At 51.3% G+C, this 21,755-nt stretch overlaps 1 protein-coding gene across 8 annotated transcripts; it reads left to right on the forward strand.

The window, feature by feature from the left end:
• Positions 1 to 440: 440 nt before the first annotated feature.
• On the forward strand, positions 441 to 21,052 carry CCM2L (CCM2 like scaffold protein). Of its 8 annotated transcripts, none has more exons than XM_027623424.2 (10): positions 441 to 534; positions 2,780 to 2,947; positions 4,479 to 4,559; positions 4,790 to 4,973; positions 5,639 to 6,105; positions 9,797 to 9,932; positions 11,628 to 11,691; positions 14,427 to 14,556; positions 15,118 to 15,256; positions 16,202 to 21,052. In XM_027623424.2, the coding sequence occupies exons 1-10, from the start codon at positions 505 to 507 to the stop codon at positions 16,510 to 16,512; spliced, it is 1,710 nt and encodes a 569-aa protein (XP_027479225.1). In that variant the 5' UTR covers positions 441 to 504; the 3' UTR covers positions 16,513 to 21,052. The 8 variants fall into 8 exon arrangements, with proteins under 8 accessions (XP_027479225.1, XP_027479226.1, XP_027479223.1 ...); XM_027623425.2 differs by having other exon boundaries at positions 4,793 to 4,973; XM_027623422.2 differs by lacking the exon at positions 4,479 to 4,559 and adding an exon at positions 4,610 to 4,693.
• The last annotated feature ends 703 nt before the right edge of the window (positions 21,053 to 21,755 follow it).

Consider the following 21,755-nt stretch of genomic DNA (forward strand, 5'->3'; position numbering starts at 1 on the left):
TCCTATCTACTCTTGTATTTATTTCTCACCACAGCAGCCAGGGAGGGAGACGATGTTTATTCCTACTTCATAGAGAGGAGGGGGCAACCGAGGCTGTACAAGAGGGAATGACTTGCCTTGCCAAGGTCACACAACAAGGTCAGTGGCAGAAGTAGGGTTGGAATTTGGGATTCTCAGACTCCCAACTGGGAGGCCCTTCCCCAGCCTTACTCGGTTCCCAAGCCCCCTCAACAGCAAGCCTTCTGGAGGGAGGCTTGAGGCCTTCTCCCCGGGTAGGTTGTTCTGGCTGGGTTTCCTTCCACTCTTCAGTTGGAGGGGCCCAAGCCTGCATCCTCCACTCGCCTCTGACCCCCCACCTCTGCTCACTATCAGACGGGAGGGGCAGGAACTCCAGGGCTGGTGGAGTTTCCGACCAGGCAGGAAAAAGAACAAAGGAACTGCGTGGCGGGGAGAGGGTGGAGGAGATGGTCAGAAGGGTGGCAAGAGTGGAGGAGACGCTTCACCATGGAATATGAAGTCAAGAAAGGGAAAAAGGTAGGTGGGAGGTTGGGAGGGATGCAGGGGAAAGAAATGTCTGTGGAGCTGGTAAAGTGGGAGGCCTGGGGTGGGGGGGAGGGACAGTGAGTGGCATGGGTAGAGTCTTTCTTCTCATCAGAAAAGACTGTCCTTCCCACCCTTGGGCAGTCAGACATTTGGACTCAAGCTCCCTAACCTATCTCCCCACTCTCAAGCGGCGTCTGCCATCCCTGGAATGAATAGACAGACAGACAGGCACCTTCCGGGGAAACCCAGCCAGACAGATTGTTTTGGGAGATACTCCCAACCTGCTTCCATGGCTTTCCTGGGGGCTCCTCAGACTGAGAGACAAACACAGAACAGACCCATTCCTCTGCTCCTTACCTCCCCAGACAGAAGGAGCTCAGCCAGGGCAAGTCTGTGCTATAAGGCTGCCTATCCAGGTTGAGACACTTACCTGCTCCCCTGCTGGGTTCCAGCCTAGCCTGCCCCCTCCCCATCTTTATGCCAGAACAGCTCTGCTCCGAAGGCCTCAGCCTGAGGGTCATCCCCCTCACCCCATAGATCCTCACCCCTCCTTACTGTCAGTTTTCTAGTCTGGTTCCTTGGGCACCTCACCTGGTTGTCTTTGCCATTCAGGGGGTCCCTCGGATTCCAACTCCCACCACCACCCAGCTCTCTTCAAGAAACTGAGGTCAGGCTGGTCTAAAGGGCTCCCATGTGAATCATGAGGGCTCAGAAGGGAGTCAAGACATAGTGCTGCTTCTCTCTGGGTTTATCCCTTCTCTAGATATTTACTGAACCCTTATTATGTGCCAAGCATGGTGCCTGGTACTGGGGATGATGTAGTGGTGAGCAAAGTCAGACAAGGTCTCTGCTCCCTCCCTGGAGCTCACAGTCTAGTGGGGAAAGCAACTTTTAATTTTTTTTAAAAAAGCAGTGAATATAAAATTGCATAAGAGACTCCATACACAGTGCTGGGATATAGAATATTAGGAGGACCCAACCCTAGACTGGTCAGTTTGAGCTGAGATCTGATGGGTGAAAGAAAAGGGGGTAGGGAAGAGCATTTCAGGCAGAGGAACAGCATGTGCAAAAGCTCTGCAGTAGGAAGGAACAGAGAAAGTAGGGAGGACTGGAAAGATGGCCCTGTAGCTGGAGGGCAGGAGCGAGGGGCGGCGGGGGTGGGGGTGGGGGTGTGCGTAAAATGAGGCTGGAGACGTGGGCAGGGCTGGACCATTAAAGGCCACAGACAAAACATTTACCTCTCCACTCCATACACACACACACACACACACACACACACACACTCACATACACAGAATCAAGTCCCAGCTGGCATTCAGGCCCTCTATGGCTCATTCATCTCATCATTCAGCTGCAATAGACCACGTGTGCATCTTCCCCAGGCTCATGCTCAGCCAGCCCCAGGGATTTGCATGTACCATGCAAACCTGCCTGGAACACCCTTTCCCAGATCATTTGTTCTCATTTCTCAGAAGCTCCAAGATAGTGGTTTTAAAATATGAGCTGGGCCTGTATCAGAATCACCTGGAGTGCTTGTTAAAACATAGATCATTGGGTCTCACCCCCAAGCTCTGACCCAGTAGATCTAGGATGGAATGGGAGAATGTGCATTTCTCTTAAGTTCCTCAGTGCTGCCGCTGCTGACCCAGGAACCATACTCACTGAGAACTGCTCTAAAGTGGTGCTCACACTTTCCTGTGAGATTTAGATTCTGTTGGGCTGCATTGGAGCCTAGAACTGGCTTCTTGAATCTTGCTGTAGGCCATTTTTTGTGCAGGTGTCTGCTGGATTCTCCTTAAATGTACTAACTAGCCATTTCAAATTGGGGGGAAAGCACAGAGAATAGCGTGACAAATACCTGTGCACTCACCACTCAGCGACATTGAATCTTAATATTTTTCTTACTTGCCCCAGCCTAGACCCACTCCTTCAGTCTGGGCCTGGGCCTGGGCCTTAGCACGCCCTCCGCCCTCACCTGGGTGCTTATTTTATTTTATTTTTAAGGATTTTAATTATTTGACAGAGAGAGACACAGCGAGAGAGGGAACCTCTCTGAGGCTTAGTTTCTCCATCTGTAAAATGGGGATCACAGAGGTACCCCTTCTGCAGAGTCTATGAGAATTAAATTAGGTACTATGTAAGTAAGTACAATGCCGAATGCAGAAATGCTCCATAAAGCCAGTTGCTGTTGTTACTGTTGTTTCCCCCCACATCTCCCTGCCTCCCCGCCACCCAGGGCTTTGTATCCCCCATCCGGAGGCTGGTGTTCCCCAAGGCTGGGCGCCGAGCTGCCTTTCGGACCAGTGTGAGTCGCCGGCCCCTGCACTCGATGCCCCTTTTCCCCCCTGACTACCTCATCGACCCTCAGATTCTGCTGTGTGACTATCTGGAGAAAGAGGTCAAGGTATGCACAGAGTGAGGAGAAGGGTGGGCAGAATCTTGGGGTGGGGAATAAAGGAGGGGTAACGTCTTCCTTAACTCTCTTAGGGTCCCTGGCTGGGTCTGAAAATGAGGCCAACAAACACAGATGAACAGGAGAAAAGTGTGCACATTTTATTAAATGGTTACATGTCCATGAGAGCTTACGCAAGGGAACGAAGACCCAAAGCAGTGACCAGAGCAGGAAGCTTTTATATCTTTTTGACACTAAATTTATGAAGAACTGACAAGGCAGAAGGGTTTGGGCTAGGGGAGTAAAAGGTGAAGAAATAACAAGGTGTGTTTATACAGCCTTTTCGGCCCTAAATTCCCTCTGTCTGGTGAGAAGGAGGTCTCCCTCCAGGTACAGGGAGGGTACTTTTCAGGTGGGAGACATATCTCCTGCTTTCGGGGGAAGAAGGGTGGGGGAAGGTCAGAGAAACCTTCCTGCTTCTACCATTTTCTTCAACTCCTTCAAGCTTAAGATATTCAATATGCCAACGTGCCATATTTGGGGGTAGCGTGTTCTGGATCCCATCAGGAGAGACTGTACCTCTCTCTCACACCAAGCCCTGACCAGCCCAGTCTCACACAGGGGATGCTCAGGGGAAAGAGACCTGGGTTCAGGACAGCCTAGCTCCTGCCTTATGCTGTGGATCCTCAGCAAATGACCTCCACTCACTCAGTGTTTCCATTTCAACACGGGGCTCAAAACCTACTCACAGGAGAGAGCAGATGGGAAAAGCCACACCTTCCTGTGAGGTTTTACCACAGTAATGTTGTTGCTACTCAGACAGTGGATGAACTTGTTAAAAGAACCCAGTTCAGTAAGCCAGAGGGGACTGAGGTCACTCAAGGGTTTTACTACTGTTTCATAAGCATCATGAAGGAGCAAATGTGAATTTCAGAAAAGCAATGAGTACTTGTTTAGTATTAATATGTCCTAAATATTGCACGGGACTAAAAATACTTTTTTTATAAAGATTTTATTTATTTATTTCACAGAGAGAGATAGCGAGAGCAGGAACACAAGCAGGGGGAGTGGGAGAGGGAGAAGCAGGCTTCCTGCCAAGCAGGGAGCCCGATGCGGAGCTCGATCCCAGGACCCTGGGATCATGACCTGAGCCGAAGGCAGACGCTTAACGACTGAGCCACCCAGGTGCCCCCTAAAAATACTTAAAAAAATTTTTTAAAGTATTCACTGTTTATGTGAAATTCAAATTTAACCGGCATCCTGTATTTTACCATATATGGAGGGTAAAGCTAACTAATAAATCCACTTAAATATTGGGGACTGAAATTTCCATAGAGAATAAAAGAAGAACAAGGTCTGATTGGTGGACTTCACCTAGAAGAATTCCAAAACTAAAAATAAAGTTCATTTCTTACATTGAAGAACATTAAAGTTCAGGATAACATTAAGTTTTAACTAAAAATGAATGAAGAATTACTGTATTGATTTGGGGCATCATCTTTTGGGGTCTGGCTTCTGTGACCACCTTAATAGTTATTATCAGGTTATGATCAGTTCAGACATTGCTACTTCAGTCTATATTCACCGGGTCAGTGAGGAGTTCTGCGTTATCCAAGGCTTCAAGGTGACCTCTCTGTGCCCTTCTCCCACCCCTACCTCCCATTTCCTGTCCAGTTCCTGGGCCACCTCACCTGGGTTACCTCCTCACTGAACCCCTCCAGCCGCGACGAGCTCCTGCAGCTGCTGGACACGGCCAGGGTGAGGCCCTGGGGAGGGTTAGGGCTGGGTCTTTTCCTCTTCTTCCTCCCCCACCCGAGCCCCTCGGGGACCCAAGAGATCCGACTCCCCCGGCAGCAGTTGAAGGAGCTGCCGCTGAAGACCACAGCGGAGCAGGACAGCATCCTGAGCCTGTCGGCCCGCTGCCTGCTGCTCACCTGGCGCGACAATGAGGAGCTAATCTTGCGTATCCCCACGCACGAGATCGCCGCCGCCTCCTACCTGCAGGACGACGCGCTGCACCTGCTGGTGCTTAAGACCGGTACAGCGGGCGGGGGGGGCCGGGGGTGGGGCCGGGGGCGGGGCCAGGGCAGGGCCGGGGGCAGGGCCGGGAGGTGAACGCGGAGAGAAGGGTCCCAGCGTCTAGTTTTGGGAAAGGAGTGACCTGGGGTGGGGAGGGGGTGGGTTGCTGAGGGTGGATGGTGTGTGATGGAAAAGGCCTAACCACGCTACCCTGAGACTAAGAGCAGGCCATGGCCATACGCAAGAAGACGCGGCCCCAGGTTGAGGTTGAGTTTGAAGAGTGGATAGCTTGCTTGATCCACCAGCCTGAGGCCAGGTAGCGGGGCTGGGAAGGCTGGAGGAGCCCAAATTCTGGGACCTGAAGTTAAAGCGCGTGGTGAAGCAGAGCAAGACAGCGGCGAACCGAGAGCTCGGGAGAGGGGCGGAGTCTGAGCCAGGGGCGTGGCCATATGCCGAGGAGGCGGAGCTCCTGGCTGGAGTTACGGTGGGACAGGTCAGACCGCAGGCAAGACTAGGGTGGAGCCGAGGCCGGGGGCGGGTCCCAAAAGTAAGGACAACGCGGGGGGGCGGATCTGGCCTCAAGACTTTGAAGGCCGAGGTGGGGCCAGGCGCCGCTGGTTCGCAGCTGGTCTCGGGAGGGGGCTCTTAGCCCGGATCTCCTGACCGCCGTCCCGCCTCTCCTAGGTCTGGGCGTGGACCCGGTGCCAGCCGGCGTAGACGCCAGCCCCGGCGGCGCAGGGCGCGACCCGGGCCCGCCGGGCGCTGCGCCCGAGAAGCGGCGGGGGGGCACCACGGAGCGGCGCCACACCATCTGCAGCCTGGACTGGCGGATGGCGTGGGGCGGGGGCGCGGGCGCAGATGCCCGGGCCGGGGGCAGCGGCGGCGGCAGCCTGGAGCGCCAGCGCGCCGGGGCGCGGGCGTCGGGCAGCTGGGAGAGGCGGCAGACGTTCAGCGGCAGCTGGGAGCGGAGGCACACCGGCGGCGGCGGCGGCGGCGCGGGCAAGCCGGGCGGCAGCTGGGAGCGGAGGCAGGCGGGCGGCGGCGGCGGCGGAAGCTGGGAGCGGCGCCACCCGGGCTCCAACCCGCTCGACCCGCAGGACCCCAGCCCCGACGCCTACTGCAATCTTGTCATCCTGGCTGTGGCCAACAGGGTGAGCCCGAGGGCACCCGGAGCCCCTGCGCCCTGCCTCCTGGCCGCGTCCGGGGTTGGAGGGCGTCGCTCTCCATCCCACCCTGCTCCGTTCCTGGGGTCTTTCCTTCTCCCTCCTGAGGCCCTACCTAGGACTTCACGTACTACCTGTGTGTCAACGACGCCAAAGGGCTTCTAATCTCCAGCCTGGACACCTCCCCCTTGCCATCCCAATGGGATGGAAACTCAAAATAGCCCAAACAGACTGGATCTAACCCCTCCTCCAACCCTGCTCTTTCTCCCACGTTGTCAATGTCCGCACTACCACAGTAACAATCATGAGGACACTCAATACCAGCACGAATGGAATGCCAACCCATGCCAGGCAAGGAACCAGCATTAACACATTTCGTTCTCTCACTAACCCCTAGAGGCAAACATTACAACCCTCCTCATTCTAGAGAGGAGGAAAGTGAGACCCAGAGGCTAAGTAACTTGTGGAAGGTCACACAGGAACCAGGTGGTGGTTTCAACACTGGGACCCAGGAAGTTCAAGCCTGTACTCTTGTTAACTATGGCAGTCATCCAAGGCAGAAGCCTTGCGTTCTTGCCTTTCCTCCCCTCCCCCCATTCTCCATATTCACCCTTGCTTTTATGCATTTAACGATCTTTATTGAGCATCAGCTTTGTCCTAGGCATTGGGCTAAGTGCTATGGATGCAGAGATGAGCAAGAGATATTTGGTGCCCTCCCTTCGAGAGCTCACAATCTAGCAGACACCTTCAAGTCCTGAGTTGTCTAAACTTTTCCTCTGGCCCAGGGCCCCCGAACCCTCCCCCCACCCGGTAGTACCCTAGCGAACAAAACAGTCTCATGGCATTTAAAACACTGAGACCTCCAAGTGTTATCTCTCAGCAAATCTCCAGGCATGTTTCTCCAATCGGCCTCTCCATACGGTGGGCTAATGACTATCTCAAACCTAACACATCCAAAGCTAAGCGCCCAATCTTCTCCCCCAAACCTGCTCTCCCTTGGTCTCCCTGTCTTGATTAATGACAGCTCTGTTCTTCCCTCGTTCAGATCAAAACCTGGCAGTGATCTGCGACACATCTTGCTCTCACACAACACATATCCATTCCGTCAACAAATCCTGTTGGCCTTATTTTTTTTAAAGACTTTATTTATTTATTTGAGCGAGAGAGAATGAGAGATAGAGAGCACGAGAGGGAAGAGGGTCAGACGGAGAAGCAGACTCCCTGCCGAGAAGCAGACTCCCTGCCGAGCAGGGAGCCCGATTTGGGACTCGATCCCGGGACTCCAGGATCATGACCTGAGCCGAAGGCAGTCGCTTAACCAACTGAGCCACCCAGGTGCCCCGTGTTGGCCTTATTTTTAAAATATATCCCAAGCCTATGTACTTCTCCCCACCCTCCACTGTCCCCACCCAGGTCCACGCCCCATCTTCTATTATCCAGATCATGCATTTAGATCACAGATTGGGCTCTTGCTTATTACCTGATCCCCCCACGGTGAGAGCAGTCCCGTTAACACATAAGTGTCATCATATCATGGCTCAAAATCTTGCCATGGCTCCCCATTTCACTCAGAGTAAGAGTTAATGTCCTTATAACTGCTTATAAGGCCGCTCACCTTATAGTGGTGGCTGAAGCCCATTTCCTCTCTGGCCTCATCTCTTTCTAGGTCCCCCTTTTTGCACTTCGTTCCAGCCAGACTGGTCTCCTTGTAGAGTGCAAGAGACCTGTGCATTCTGGATGGTTCACTACGGTATCTCTGACACCTAAAACAGTGCCTGGCACATGATAAATACTGAATGAATGGATGAAGTGATGCATATCATGTTCCTATACCTTGGGGTGGGGACCAAGAAGAAAACAAACAGGTTGCAGTGATAATGAGGGAGGAGATCCATTTTCCATAGAGAAAGTGAGTTTGTGCCTTTTAAACTGAAATGTGAAGGGGAGGAAGGAGTCAGCAAGGCAAACTGGCGGGAAAATGAATTCCAAGCAGAGGGAACAGTGCGCCCTGTCTATCTCACTGGACTGTGAGGGCTTGAGGGTACAGACTTCATCTAATTCACCCCCGAGACCTCGGAGGCTGGCCCAGTGCCTAAAACAGGGCTCAATGAGAATTAGTCTTAGCCTGTGAAGAGTTGTTTTTCAGGAGTATCTGATTCTCTGGCCTCCCATCCAAGGCTTTCTAGTCCCAAGGAGGGTACAGGAGTTAGAATCAAAAAACCTGAGTGCCAATAGTAATTAATGCTAAGAACTTGCTGTGTGAGCTGGAAGAGTCACCTAGCCACTCTAAGTAAGCCTCAGTGCTTTTAACTATAAAAGAAGGATACTGTCTCCCCCGTCTGTTTTGTAGGGTTATTGTAAGGATCAATCCTGCCGCTCCTGGGTTACATTTTAATTCATACCCTGGGCTTTTTAGAGGCACAAAATAGGAAATGGTACCATGATGATGGGCTCATCAGAGATTGTCTTTCTGGGTCTCTTGCTTAAAGACATAAAGAGGTAAATTAGAAAGGCAAATTCCTCTTCAAATTTGCAGTCTCGAGAAACTTTCACCCAAGAATTGAAATTCCTGCCTCCTATCAGAGACTGAAGTTTATGTATTCATCCTACTTCCATTTTTGCCCTGGGTGCCAGCAAGCTCATATCTAAATATGGCATCCAGTAGCAGTAACTATGTTGAGCCTAAAATTTTCATACATGTGATTCTTCCTCCTCCTAGGAGGTATCAGGAGTCCTGCGTTCTAGTCCTGACTTCTCTGAGCCTCACCTTCCTACCGGTAATTTAAACCAGGGCTTATTTTATCTTATTTTATTATTTATTTATTTATTTATTTTTAAGTAGGCTCCACACCCAGCATGGAGCCCAACATGGGGCTTGAACTCATGACTGTGAGATAGAGACCTGAGCTGAGATCAAGAGTTGGATGCGGGCGCCTGGGTGGCTCAGTTGGTTGGGTGACTGCCTTCGGCTCAGGTCATGATCCTGGAATCCCGGGATCGAGTCCCGCATCGGGCTCCCTGCTCAGCAGGGAGTCTGCTTCTCCCTCTGACCCTCCCCCCTCTCATGCTTTCTCTCTCTCTCTCTCTCATGCTCTCTCTCTCAAATAAATAAATCTTTAAAAAATAAAAATTAAAATTAAAAAAAGAAGAGTTGGATGCTTAACCAACTGAGCCGCCCAGGTGCCCCTAGGGCTTATTTTAGATAAGCTTCAGAAGGTCCTATGAATCCCCTAGAAATCTGGGATGCATTTTTCAGAGCAGAAGACTTAGAGTTGCTGCTGGACTCTATCACAGAGTTAAAGATTCAGAGGATGGCCATAGAATTTTGATGGGGAATGCCCTCCGAGTTGATTTTTTTTTTAAAGATTTTATTTATTTATTTGAGAGAGAGAGAATGAGAGATAGAGAGCACGAGAGGGAAGAGGGTCAGAGGGAGAAGCAGACTCCCCACTGAGCAGGGAGCCCGATGCGGGACTCGATCCCGGGACTCCAGGATCATGACCTGAGCCGAAGGCAGTCGCCTAACCGACTGAGCCACCCAGGCGCCCCCTCCGAGTTGATTTAAAGGTGCCCATAGGTGCGTGTGTGGCCCTATGAGACTCCTCACACTGTTTAAGGGGGCAGGGGTGTCCTGGGCCCTGGAGAGGCCTGAGCGCTCTGTCCTCCTCCCTGGGGCCAGGATGCTGCCGAGGAGTCCTGTGCTCTCATCTGTCAGGTCTTCCAGATCATCTACGGGGACCAGAGCATTGAGTGCGTGGACCGGGCCGGCTACCACTACACGTCCACACCCGAGCGGCCGTGGCTCTGCAGCCGCAGTGAGTACTGGAACTCCTGGCTGCCCACCCCCCGCTGTGAAACATCCCAAGAGGCCGGGGAGGGGGGCTGCCCCAGGACTCAGGGCCAATGAACACCTCTGGGGGTCCTGATCGCTACCACAATTACAGTGTCCTCCCCCAACCCTGCCACCCTTAGGTAGTTAAAATAAAATGTCAGTTTTCATGATGACCTCAAACTTAGCTTCTTCACAGATATTCTGGTTGCCAGATTCAGAGTGAGCCCCTCAAAGCTGAACTTTTTCCCCCACTTTTCGTTTTTGATGTCCTTGCTTTGCAGAAATCCAAGCACATGCATTGTCTATTCACTGAACTGTGTAGCTCCACTAGGAATCTAGGTCAAAACCAAGATTTCCAGACCCACTCTTGAAGGCAATCAAGGGCTAGAATGAGAATGCGAACTAATAGAGGCATTTACTGAGCACCAACTATGTGCCAAGCACAGTACCAATGTGCCACATCTTATTTAATCCCCATAGCAACCTTGTCGGTCCATTTGCCACTGTATCCCCTGTGCCTAGCACAGGACTAGGGACGCCACAGATGCTCGACAAGATGAAAGAACTCTCTGAAGCCTTATGATTCCAGTTTTACAGATGAGGACATTAATTAAGGCTCAGAGTAGTCAATAAATTGCTCAGGGTCTTACTCAGCGAGTAAGTGGGAGAGTTGGGATTCAAACCCAGGCGTGTCTGATTTTTAAAGCTTCTATCTGCCGCTACTCCCATGCTACTTTCGAGGCCACTAAGTGAATTTCCTCAGCCACAGCCCCCTCAATGTGCTCCCGGTTTGCATAGCTCCAGCAACAGAGCTCTTTCCTCCTGGAGGCACTCCCATCCGTGGGAACCGTGGTTACTGGGAAGTTGGGATGGTTCATCAACTCTCACAGGATGATGGGTAAATGAATGAGATAAGTCAACAAGTATTTCAACAAATTCACTCTATTCAACAAATATTTACTGAAGCACCTGCTATCAGCAGGATGTACTGGGGAGCAGAACCAGACGTTGCCCTGCTCTCACAAGGCTTGCTTTGCTCAGGTAGGCCCACTGTAATTACACAGTTACACAAGTAAAATGTAGCCACATGTTGTACTCTGAGAACACAGACTGAGGAACTGGCCTCACCTGTGAAGTCAGGGGGGGTGTCTCGAGGAAGTGACACTGAGTGAGCCAAGATCAGAAGGGTAAGGCCAGTGGATTCAGAGAGGTAACAGGGCTAGGTAGAGAGCAAGTTCTCTGTAAATGGTGCTTCTATCCTCTCAAGATCTGGGGCTCTTTCCCTCAAAGTTCTTTTTTTTTTCCTTGCCTCAAACACAGTTTTAAAAACATTACCTCATCTGTTCCCTCACCTGCTATTCCCAAGACCCCCACGAGGCAGGCAGGAAGGTGGTATTCTCCCAACCTTGGGGAAGTTGAGGGCCAGGAGAGAGGAGGTGAGTTGCCCAAGGTTGGCTGTGTATTGGTGGTGGGGGTAGGAATCATGGTCAGAATCTTCCAGTGGCTGCCTAATTTCACTCAGGGTAAAAGCTAACACCTTTACGGTTGCCTACAAAGCCATCCATGCTCCAGCCACCATCCCAACCACAGGGAGGGGCTAAGGCTGGGGCCTCAGGGAGCTGGGGATATTGGTCCCTGGTCTGCTGCCTCTAACCGCCCCTCTGTCTCCTGACCCCAGGTGAGAGCTGCCGCACGGATGGGACTTACGCCTACGATGCCGATTTCAGCTGCTGCAGCTCCTTGTGGGTACCACCCTGCCCCCCTCCTACACCCCTGCGCAAATACGGTCACTTTTCTGGGCATTCTTGAGCCCCCTGTGGGCAAGAGAGGGTGGCGAGAAGATGACCCCACCTCGATTTGTGCTGATGCCCTGGACCCTGGTGGGGGGAGGGCGTAGGTAAACTGATCTCTGTGGGCTTCAGTGAGCTCAGAGGATCCAGACCCAGACTCTGACAGGCCCAGGGGAGAGCCAGAACCCAGAACTGGGCCCATGTAGGCCTGCAGTTCTCTGCTCATCATCCAGACACAGTGGCCAGCAGAGCCCAAACACAGCTAATACCAAAAAATAATTTTGGTTTACTTTAGTTTTAATTCCATGTAGAAAACCCTAAAAAAGGTAGAGCTTTAAACAAGATAGCTTTTTTCCACCTTGTCTCTTATATAAAATAGACCAGGAGTTTATGGCCTCATGGTCAGCAGGGGTCCAGGCTTCTCTTCTCCCCCACTCCTTGGCACTTGCTCCCATCCTCAATGTCACCTCATGGACCAAGATGATGGTCATAGCTCCAGTCATCGCAGTGGCTTGCCAGAGGGCTCGGTAAAGAGCTTTGCTGGGAGTCCCACCTCATGCCTCTGCTTGTGTTGCATTGGCCAGAACTTGGTCACATGGCCACCAGGAGCTGCCAGCAAGTCTGGGAGTGCCGCGTTAACAAACTCACCTGGCAACATTGTCCAGGGTTCTGTTTAGTATGACCAACCCCTGCCCCCAGCACTGAGGGGGTTCCCAGGACATGGGAATTTCAGTGCAAACGCCAGGGAAGTCCCAGGCAAACTAGGACAAGTGGGTCATGCTGGTTCTGTTAAGGCCTTAGACTTGACAGGTAGCAATCTCTGCCAGTAATATACGCCTTACTTTTTTTTTTCCTCTTTGGTGGCGATATATTCGCCTTCTTAATACTGTGTGCTCTTGGGCCAGTCCTTAAACAACCTGATGATGTCTGCCGGAGAGACGGCAATCATGATAATGACTAACCTTTGAGCTTGCTGTGTGCCTAGTGCTGTTCTACAAGGCACTTCATTTTTTTTTAAGTAAACTTACCCCCAACATGGGGCTTGAACTCATGACCCCAAGATCAAGAGTCACATGCTCTACCGACTGAGCCAGCCAGGTACCCCCAAGCGCTGCATTTTTTTTTTTAAATCAACATAGCAACATTACAGTGGCTATTGTTTATTTATTGCTTGTAGTCCGTGACTCTAAGGGCCGTGTGAATGGACTCCTCCAATTCTTGAGACATCAGTTTTTGTCATCCCATTTTACAGGTGGAGAAACTGAGGAATAGAGAAGCTAAGCAGCTTGCGCAGGGTCAAGCAGCTAGTACGTTGTAGGCCTGAGGTTTGAACCTGAGCAGGCTAGCTCCAGGTCCACATCCCCTAACCACTACACTCTACTGCTTTTCTGTAGGTAATAAGGCAAGATGGTTCTGGAACAATTTAGAAACCAGGAGGCAGGTTGACCTTTTTTTTAGGTGAAAAAAATTTATTTTTATTTTTATTTTTGAGAGAGAGAGAGAGAGCAGGGGCAGGGACAGAGGGAGAGAGCATCTTTTATTTTAAAAAAGATTTTATTTATTCATTTTGAGAGAGTGTGTGTGCATGAGCAGGGGGAGGGGCAGAGGGTGAGGGAGAGAGAGAATCCCAAGCAGACTCCAAGCTAAGCTTGGAGCCCAATGTGGGGCTCCATCCCACAACCGTGAGATCATGACCTGAGCTGATATCAAGAGTCGGATGCTTAACCGACTGAGCCACTCAGGTGCCCCAGGTTGAGTTTTTACTAAGCAAGATTTCTTGAGTACCTACCATGCGCCAGAGACTGTGCTGTGTGCTGGGCTTACAGTGGGGAACAAGACAAGGATGAGACCTGTGCTTGGCACAGAGCAGGACTTAGCAAAGGAAGAAACCAACGTCCCTGCTTTTGCATGGTTCATGGCGCAAGCACAGTGTCTAGCGCAGGAGACAATGAAATCATGATTTAATAGAAATAAGCATTAATGATAAGCACGAAAGAGAATAAGCACCTCAGGGTACTGAGAGAGAGGCCGTGGGAGACTTCCTCATCTGGGGAGTCCGGAGGGCCTCTCAGAGCCGATGACACTTGAACTGAGAACTTTTCCCAGACAAGGAAAAGGGAAGAGGGCCCCAGGGAGAGGGACAGATAGTGCAAGGAGTCTGAAGCAAGATGAAGCTTGGTGCATTTGAGGAGAAGCCGAGAGGCCGCCATGGACATTGACGGGGGGATCTGGAAAGGCCTCATGTGTCATGGCTAGACTTACGGGTTTGTGACCACATTTGACAGAGGATCTAACCCAGTCATCGGGAGAGGGGGTCAGGGAAAACTTTGTCGAGAAGGTGACATTTAAGCTCCAGTGATGAGTAAGAGTTAGTTGAGCAAAAGATAGGGGGAGAGAGGAATCCCAGGCAGAGGGAACAGCATGTGCAAAGGCCCAGGGGTGAAGAGGTACTTAGAGTATTGGAGAAGAGAGAAGGCAGAGTGGCCTGAGCATGCAGAGCAAGGGTGCACTGAGGCAACAGAGGCAGCCAGGGCCAGATAATGTGGGGCCTTGGAGGACAAAATGGGATCTAGGATGAGGCATCGGGCCCAGAGCATCGGTAGCTGTGCCTTCCCAGCTCCACCTGCTGCAGGGAGAGGAGCTGGAGGGAGCTGAGTGACGGCCCCCCTTTCTGCCTGTCTCTGCAGCAATGGCTCCCAGGATACATTTGAAGCGTGTTATAGTGGCACATCCACACCCTCCTTCCATGGCTCCCACTGCAGCGGCAGTGACCACAGCGGCCTGGGCCTCGAGCAGTTGCAAGATTACATGGTCACGGTGAGCTGGGGCAGGCAATGTGAACAGCACAAGCAAAGGCCCGGAGGCTGGAGAAAGCACAGGGAGTATTTCAGGAATCCTGGATAATCCTGGACATAACTGAAGCAGACGTTGAAGATCAGGGCGGGATATGAGGTTAGGAAAGTAAACTGAGGCCAGCTTGTGAAAGCCTTAACTAGTGTCAGCTAGCATTAATTGAGTGTTTGCTCTATATCAGGCACTGTTCTATGCACTTTTTATGCATTTTAATCCTCTTAATGACCAAAGTAGGAGGTGCCACCATTATCCTCAGTATATATAAGAAAAGTAAGGGTCAAGGAGGTTGTCACCTACCCAAGATCACAGCACTGACCAAGGGGCCAGGGTGTGAACTCAGGCAGCTTGAGTCTACATCCCATGCTTAGATGCAGCCCAGAGGGTCTTGATGCCCCCCAGTAGGCCATGGGAGGGTTTCAAGGGAGGTCTTGGCCAAATAGACCCTTACAGAGGGCTCTGGGTCTTTTAGGCAAAGGTTGGGTGGGGCTTGCTCCCCGGGACTGATCTTGAATGTTGTCCCTATAGTTGCGGAGTAAACTGGGGCCCCCTGAGATCCAGCAGTTTGCGGTGCTGCTGCGGGAGTACCGGCTGGGGCTGCCCATCCAGGACTACTGCGCAGGTCTGCTGAAGCTCTATGGAGACCGGCGCAAGTTCCTCCTCCTTGGTGAGCCACCTGCCACCCCCCCCACCAAGGTCCGCCAAGGCCCCTACATGGTCCATGACATTCCCAATCAGGCATCAGGCTAGAAGTGTTCACTCCTATTCTTCAGCCTCCAATAAAGCCAAGATCATGAAATCCATGGTGCATTTGAGGAGAAAGGTGCAGAACAGAGGAGGGACCTACTTGCAGTCACCGGGCCTAAGAAGAGCACTAATACAACCATTCACCTTCATAGCAAAGCTAGGTGAGGGGATGATTCTCCCCATTTACCCCGTGGGGCAGCTGAGGCTCACAGAGGCTAAGGAGCTTGTCCAAGGTCACACAGCTGGTAAGGAAAGCTAATAATAGCACCAGGAATGATAGTACTAATAAGCTAATGGGCATTTTGCAGTTACCCTCTGTCAAGCATCATCCCATTGAATGCTTCAGTTTTGGAAAGTAGAACCTTATTGCCCCCATACTGCAGACGAGGAAACTGAGGCTCCCCATATTGCAGATGAGGAAGCTGAGGCTCAGAGAAGCAAAGTAAAGTACTGAAGTCGCATAGCTAATGAGTAGAGATGGAAGCCAAACAAGCTGACTTGTCCGGGACACTCAGTGTGTGTGCTAAGCCCCTCCTCACATCCCCACCGGGAGAACTGGTGCAATTATCTCCGTTTTACGGGCCAGGAAAGTAAGGCTCAGAGTAGCTATTTAATGAGGATCACACAACGAATAAATGGGAATGTAACCGTTACAGTAACAACAAGCTAACCTGTAGTGAGCATTTACTCTGTGCCGAGCATTAGGTCATTATTCTCTGGCGCTGAGTCGAGGAACTTGTGCAAGGCCACACAGCCAGCCAGCGGCGGGGTGGGGATTTGAACTCAGATCTCTGCAGAAGGTGTTTCCACTGTGGGAGGGGGAGGGCTAAACCTCGAAGAGTCCCCCTGCCTGTCGGCCCCACAGGGATGCGGCCCTTCATCCCGGACCAGGACATCGGCTACTTCGAGGGCTTCCTGGAGGGGGTGGGCATCCGCGAGGGCGGCATCCTCACCGACAGCTTCGGGCGCATCAAGCGCAGCATGAGCTCCACGTCGGCGTCGGCGGTGCGCAGCTACGACGGCGCGGCCCAGCGGCCCGAGGCGCAGGCCTTCCACCGGCTGCTGGCCGACATCACGCACGACATCGAGGCACTGGCCCCCGACGACGAAAGCACAGACGAGGAGGCCCGGGACTCCCCCAGCGGGGGCGACGCGGCTGAGGACAACTACCTGTAGCCAGAGCCCATGCGGACGGTGGGGACACACCTGCACTCCCGCCTGTGGGATCCCGGGCCCTGGGACCCCCCTCGCACCGGACGCGGGGCCTCCACTCCCTGGGGTGTCCGTCCCTGCCCTCGGGGCTCCAGTCCCTGCAATACCGAGAATGTCCTGCAGGGGGCGGGACCCTAAAGTCCTGGGCAGTCGCCTGGGGCTCAGCAGGCCCTTCTGCCAGACCCGGTTGGGCAGCGCCCTGCTTTGTCCCACTCACCCCAGGCGCGGCCCCGGGACAACTCCTCTTTCCCGCGACTCCCACAGCTTTCTGGAGGCCAAGGGAGGGATGGCGGGTGGGCTCCACCTGCTGGCCGACTGAGAAAAGAATTCCCAGAGCCCACAGAGCTGTTCCTCCTGTTTTACACTTTGAGAAACTGAGGTTCAAAGAAGGGGAAGAAACTTGAGGGAATCTCCTATTTCTCCTTAGATATTACCTCAAACTAACCACACTAAATAGCGTCAAGGGTCTTTTTAGGGCTCAAAATGGCAGGGTCGCCCCTTCCCTGATGGCAGGAATTGGATCATCAGTGTGAAATGGAGGTTTTTCTCCACTGGCACTTAAGTCAGAAATAGGTGATCGGGGTCCCGGTCCTGGCCCTAGGACTCTGAACAAGTTGCTTGTTCAGGTCTTGGATTTGGAGCCAGACAGACCTAGGGCTCCTGTCCGGTTAGTGTTTCTCACCCCTTGGTGATTTTCATTCCCTAATCTGTTGATGAGGTGGGCCCCTCCCACCTCACAGGGTGGTTCTGGGGACTAACAGAAGTCAGGACCTTAGTGCTGGGTCCAGCACATGATAGGCACCCAATAAAAGCTGTTCCCTTCCACATCCCCACCACTTTCAGATTTGGTCTGCGTGTCTTGCCTGGGAGCAGCGGGGTGGGAACTGAGGTGGGGGGTGGGCTGTACGAAGACCCTCAGGGAAGTTTGTGAAGAGGAAATAGGACTTGCTCCTCACAGCTCTATGACACCTGGCCCTGGGTTCAAGCCCCAAATGAAAAGTCCCCAAGACTTCACAGGCTGCCATCATGGGAGTCCGTGGTCGTTAAAGAAACCTGATGGCAGGGTTGGAGAGGTAGAGAAGTCAGCGTAAGGACATTCAACACGGCCTGAGTGAAGGCTTGGAGGCTAAAAGGGATGAGTCCTGAGAGAATGTCAGAGACTTACACAGAATTGCTAAAATTCATTTGCAAACCTTTACAGAGCCTTCCATGTTGAGACCGTGAGGTAGGTACAATTATCACCAATTTTAAAGTAATATTATTAGGGCTTCAGGTCCAGAGTTCCATGATTTATACCCAGTTTGTAGCAAATGGCCATCCTGTCGTAATTAGTCCTTCAAGGCCCTCTGATGTTTTCTTTGGTTTATTTCCCCCCTCTAGCCACACATTCCCCACACTCCTTCCCCTCCCCACTGTGCGCACCCACCCTACGTGTTGATATATGACCCTGTGTCCACCCACCCTACGTGTTGCTATGTGGCCCTGAACATAAAACGCACAATGCTTCGTGTGTGCATTTACCCTACATGAATGGTGTTGTGTAAAGATCTCATTCTGTTTCTTTCTTTTTTCACTCCATCGTATGATTTTTAAGATAATCCATGTTGCTGTGGGAAAATCTAGCTTATCACATCAAATTGCTGCAAAGCATTCCAAGCTGTACATCTGTGGTGTTATTTATCCACCCCCACCCCAGGGCTGGACACCCAGGTGGCTTCCAACTTTCTCTCACTGCAAACAATACTGTGATGAACATCTTTGAACATGACCCTATGGGCCTATGTGAAAATGTCTTTGGACCCTATACCCAAGTGGAATTAGTAGATCACATATGTGTTTTAAATGTCACTAAATTCTATTAGTGGTATGTGAAAGACACTTGTCTCCCCACATTTTCATTCGCTTTTACATTATCTGACTGTAATTTTTACCTATAGTTTGGAGGTAAGGTGGCATCTCATTGTTTGAATTTCTCTGATAATATGAGATTCAGAATCTTCTACACTTGTCAGGCATTTGGGCTTCCCCTTCAGTGAACTGCCCATTCATTTCTTGGGCCCATTATCTATTGGGTTTCCTGTCTTTTTCTTGTCAATTTGCAGAAGTAGCTTGTAAATTTTAGGTATTAATGCTTTGTTGGATGTTGATGTTCCCAATATCATCTCCTAATATGTTGCTCATGTCGGGTTTGTCTGGGGTAGTGGTTCTCAAACTTTACCATGCACCAGAATCTTCTGTAAGGCTTGTTAAAACACAGATCGCTGAGCCCCACCCCAGAGTTTCTGACTCAGTAGAGCAGGGCTGGGGCCCGAGATTCTGCATTTCTAACAAGTACTCAGGTGATGTTGGTGGTCCAGGGAGCACACTTTGCAAACCACTGGCCCATTGCGCCTTCCTTTGAACAAATTTGTTCCATTGAACAAATCCTTAATTTTGATGTTTTCAATTTATTTATCTTCATTTTACAGATGAGGGAACTGGAGCTTGAGATGACGTGAATGCCCCAAGGTCACACAGTAAGCTGGGATTTGGACCCATATCTGGCCAACTCCAGAGCCCATAGTCCTAACTGCTCGACTATCCTGTCCACCAGCTTTTGGGGTGTAGTGACCACAGGCCGAGGCATTTGTCCTGAGACTCTGGGGGACTTTAATAAGTTCCTGCATAAGGGAGACACCGAGGGAGAAGCGCAGTGACAGGGCCGCTGAGAGTCACTGGGACAGTTCTTACCCCATAGTTCAAGGGATGGAGCAATTTCCCTCACACCCCGAGGAAGTCCCTACCCATCCCGGAACTACCCTCTTACCAAAGCCACGTAACCCCTTGGTAGCTGAGGTCCAAAGGGGCAGTCCAGGCTCCGAGCATGAGAACTCTGGCCACACTTCCTACTGTAGCATCCAGAGACCCTTCCAGGATCACTTCCCATTATGGTTTCATTCCTGGCACTGCAAGAGGGGGAAAACCTCGGGTGGTGGGACAGCTGCTTCCCAAAGACCTCTAGGGGTGGTGTAAGGATGGGACTTCCCTTCCAGCTAGATCTCCTGGGGACAGTTTTGATCCATGAACAAGTGGCGACGTTGGTGAAATTGTCTCCAGCTGCCCCTTCCAGTGTGACTCCTTTCGTTTTGGGGTCCTGCAACTTCCTACTCCCTCCCAGCTTCCCCCCGCCCCAAGACTCCTAGCAGACCTTCACAGCGGCATGTTGGAGAGGAGTCCTCGGGCCACCGTCCTTTTGTCACCAAATGTTTAGAGCGCATGCACTAAGAGCATGCACTAGAGGCATTGTGCTAGACAAGAGGGAGATATAGAACAATTCCTCTCCCAGGAGGGGCTCACGGCTTGATGGGGGAGACAGGTCCCCAAATGATTACAGCATAAAGTTCTCAATTGTGAAATCGAAGAGTGAGCAACTAGCTCCTCCTGGGGAAAACAGAAAAGGCTTTGCAGGGTGGGGGGCGGGTGACTTACAAGCAAGACTCTGAAGGATGAGCAAGACTTTGGGCAGGTAGAGGAAGGTAGACAGGAGAGCCCTCCAGGTGGGGCCACCATGAGCAAAGGGCAAGGAGCTCAAAGGAGCATGGCACACCCCAAAACTGATAACCAGTTAGCTCTACTGCAGTGGTTAGGTACCACAGCCCTGGGGGTCAGACTGAGTGCGTTTTGAATCCCAATTCTATCATCTGCTAGTTGGGTGACCTTGGATAAGCTCCTAAATGTCTCTGGTCTTGGTTTCCTCATCTATAAAATGAGGATAATAATAGCATCACCCTCATAGAGCTCATAGTTTATTGCAAGACTTCAGCAAGATCCATGTAAGAGGACATACAGTAAGTGCTCAATAAATGTGACCATAACTATTGCTGGGCACATGGGGTGTGGAGGGTGAGGAGCAGGACTTATAGGAGAGAAAAGCAGAGGAATGGGCAGATTAGAAGGCCCTCGAAGTGCAGGTAAAGGGGAGTGACCAAAAGGGCTTGCATTTTACTGAAGGAGAGGAGGGCTGACTGGACGGCCGAGGAGAGCCTGGGCCCTGGGAGCTGGGGCAGGACCTGATGACCGAGGCTGAGACCTGACTCAGATGGAGGAAGGAGGAGAGAGCACGTTCAGAGGGGGGCAGGAGTAAGAGGGTCCCCTCCCCACTCAGAAACGGTGCCTCTCACATCCTTTGATTAGATTCCTTCTTTCCTTCCTTCCTTCCTTCCTTTCTTCCTTCCTTCCTTCCTTCCTTCCTTCCTTCCTTCCTTCCTTCCTTCCTTCCTTCCTTCCTTCCTTCCATAACTGTTTAGCACTTAAACCATGGCCTCATGGTGTTTACATTCTAGAAAGTTTATATTTCTATTAAGTAATGTTGCTTGGTATTTCCGGATGCAGTCACCACCCATTCAGGCTTAAATGATCAGAAATTGGTAGCCCTATTGGTGTGTCCTCCCATTTCTTGTCTATCCTCAGACATTTCAGATGAAGGGCAAATGGTCTTAGAGCCAGGCCAGCCTGTCTGGCCCACTTCCTGCGATGGTGAGTTCACTGTCTTCTGTGATAGCCCTTTCCATTCAGTGCAAGAGTTAACAACTGACTCCTTGCCCACCCCACCTCCCACCCCCACCACCAGAACCCTACAGGGCACAGCTGCTCCCTTAGACCCTGGGCAGCTCTGCCGTGGTGCCCAGAAAATGTCAGCACCTGCAGAAACTTCTCATTTCTGTCTAAAAGCAACTTGTTCCTAACATCCCCCAAAATTCCTGTTTTTGAAGCTTGTCGTGTAGACAAAGGGATAGTGCCTTTGATATGTAAAGAGGACATTCAAATAAATAATAAACACCCACAGTGCAATAGAAAAATAGACAAATTATTTGTACAGTCCACAGAAAAGAAAATACAAGTAACTCTGAAATGTGGCAAGTGCCAGCCTCACCCATAGTAAGAGAAATACACATTAACACATCGAGAGAACATTGTTCAGTCACTGGATTGGCTAAGTTTGGAAAGTCTGGTCACTTACCATGTGAGTGCAGACATTGTCACATGTCGCTGGTGGAAGGGTACATTGTTATAAAGCCTACTTAACAATATTTTAAATGCATGGACCCCTCGATGCAGCAATTCCACTGCCAGGGACTTCTACATTTACACTCACACAAGTGGAGGTGATGGATGTGCAAGGAAAATCGTTGAGATTAGAAATAAACACATGTTCAGTGAGAGGAGAC

The sequence above is a fragment of the Zalophus californianus genome, chromosome 8 (genome assembly GCF_009762305.2).
Source record: "Zalophus californianus isolate mZalCal1 chromosome 8, mZalCal1.pri.v2, whole genome shotgun sequence".
Lineage (NCBI taxonomy): Eukaryota > Metazoa > Chordata > Mammalia > Carnivora > Otariidae > Zalophus > Zalophus californianus.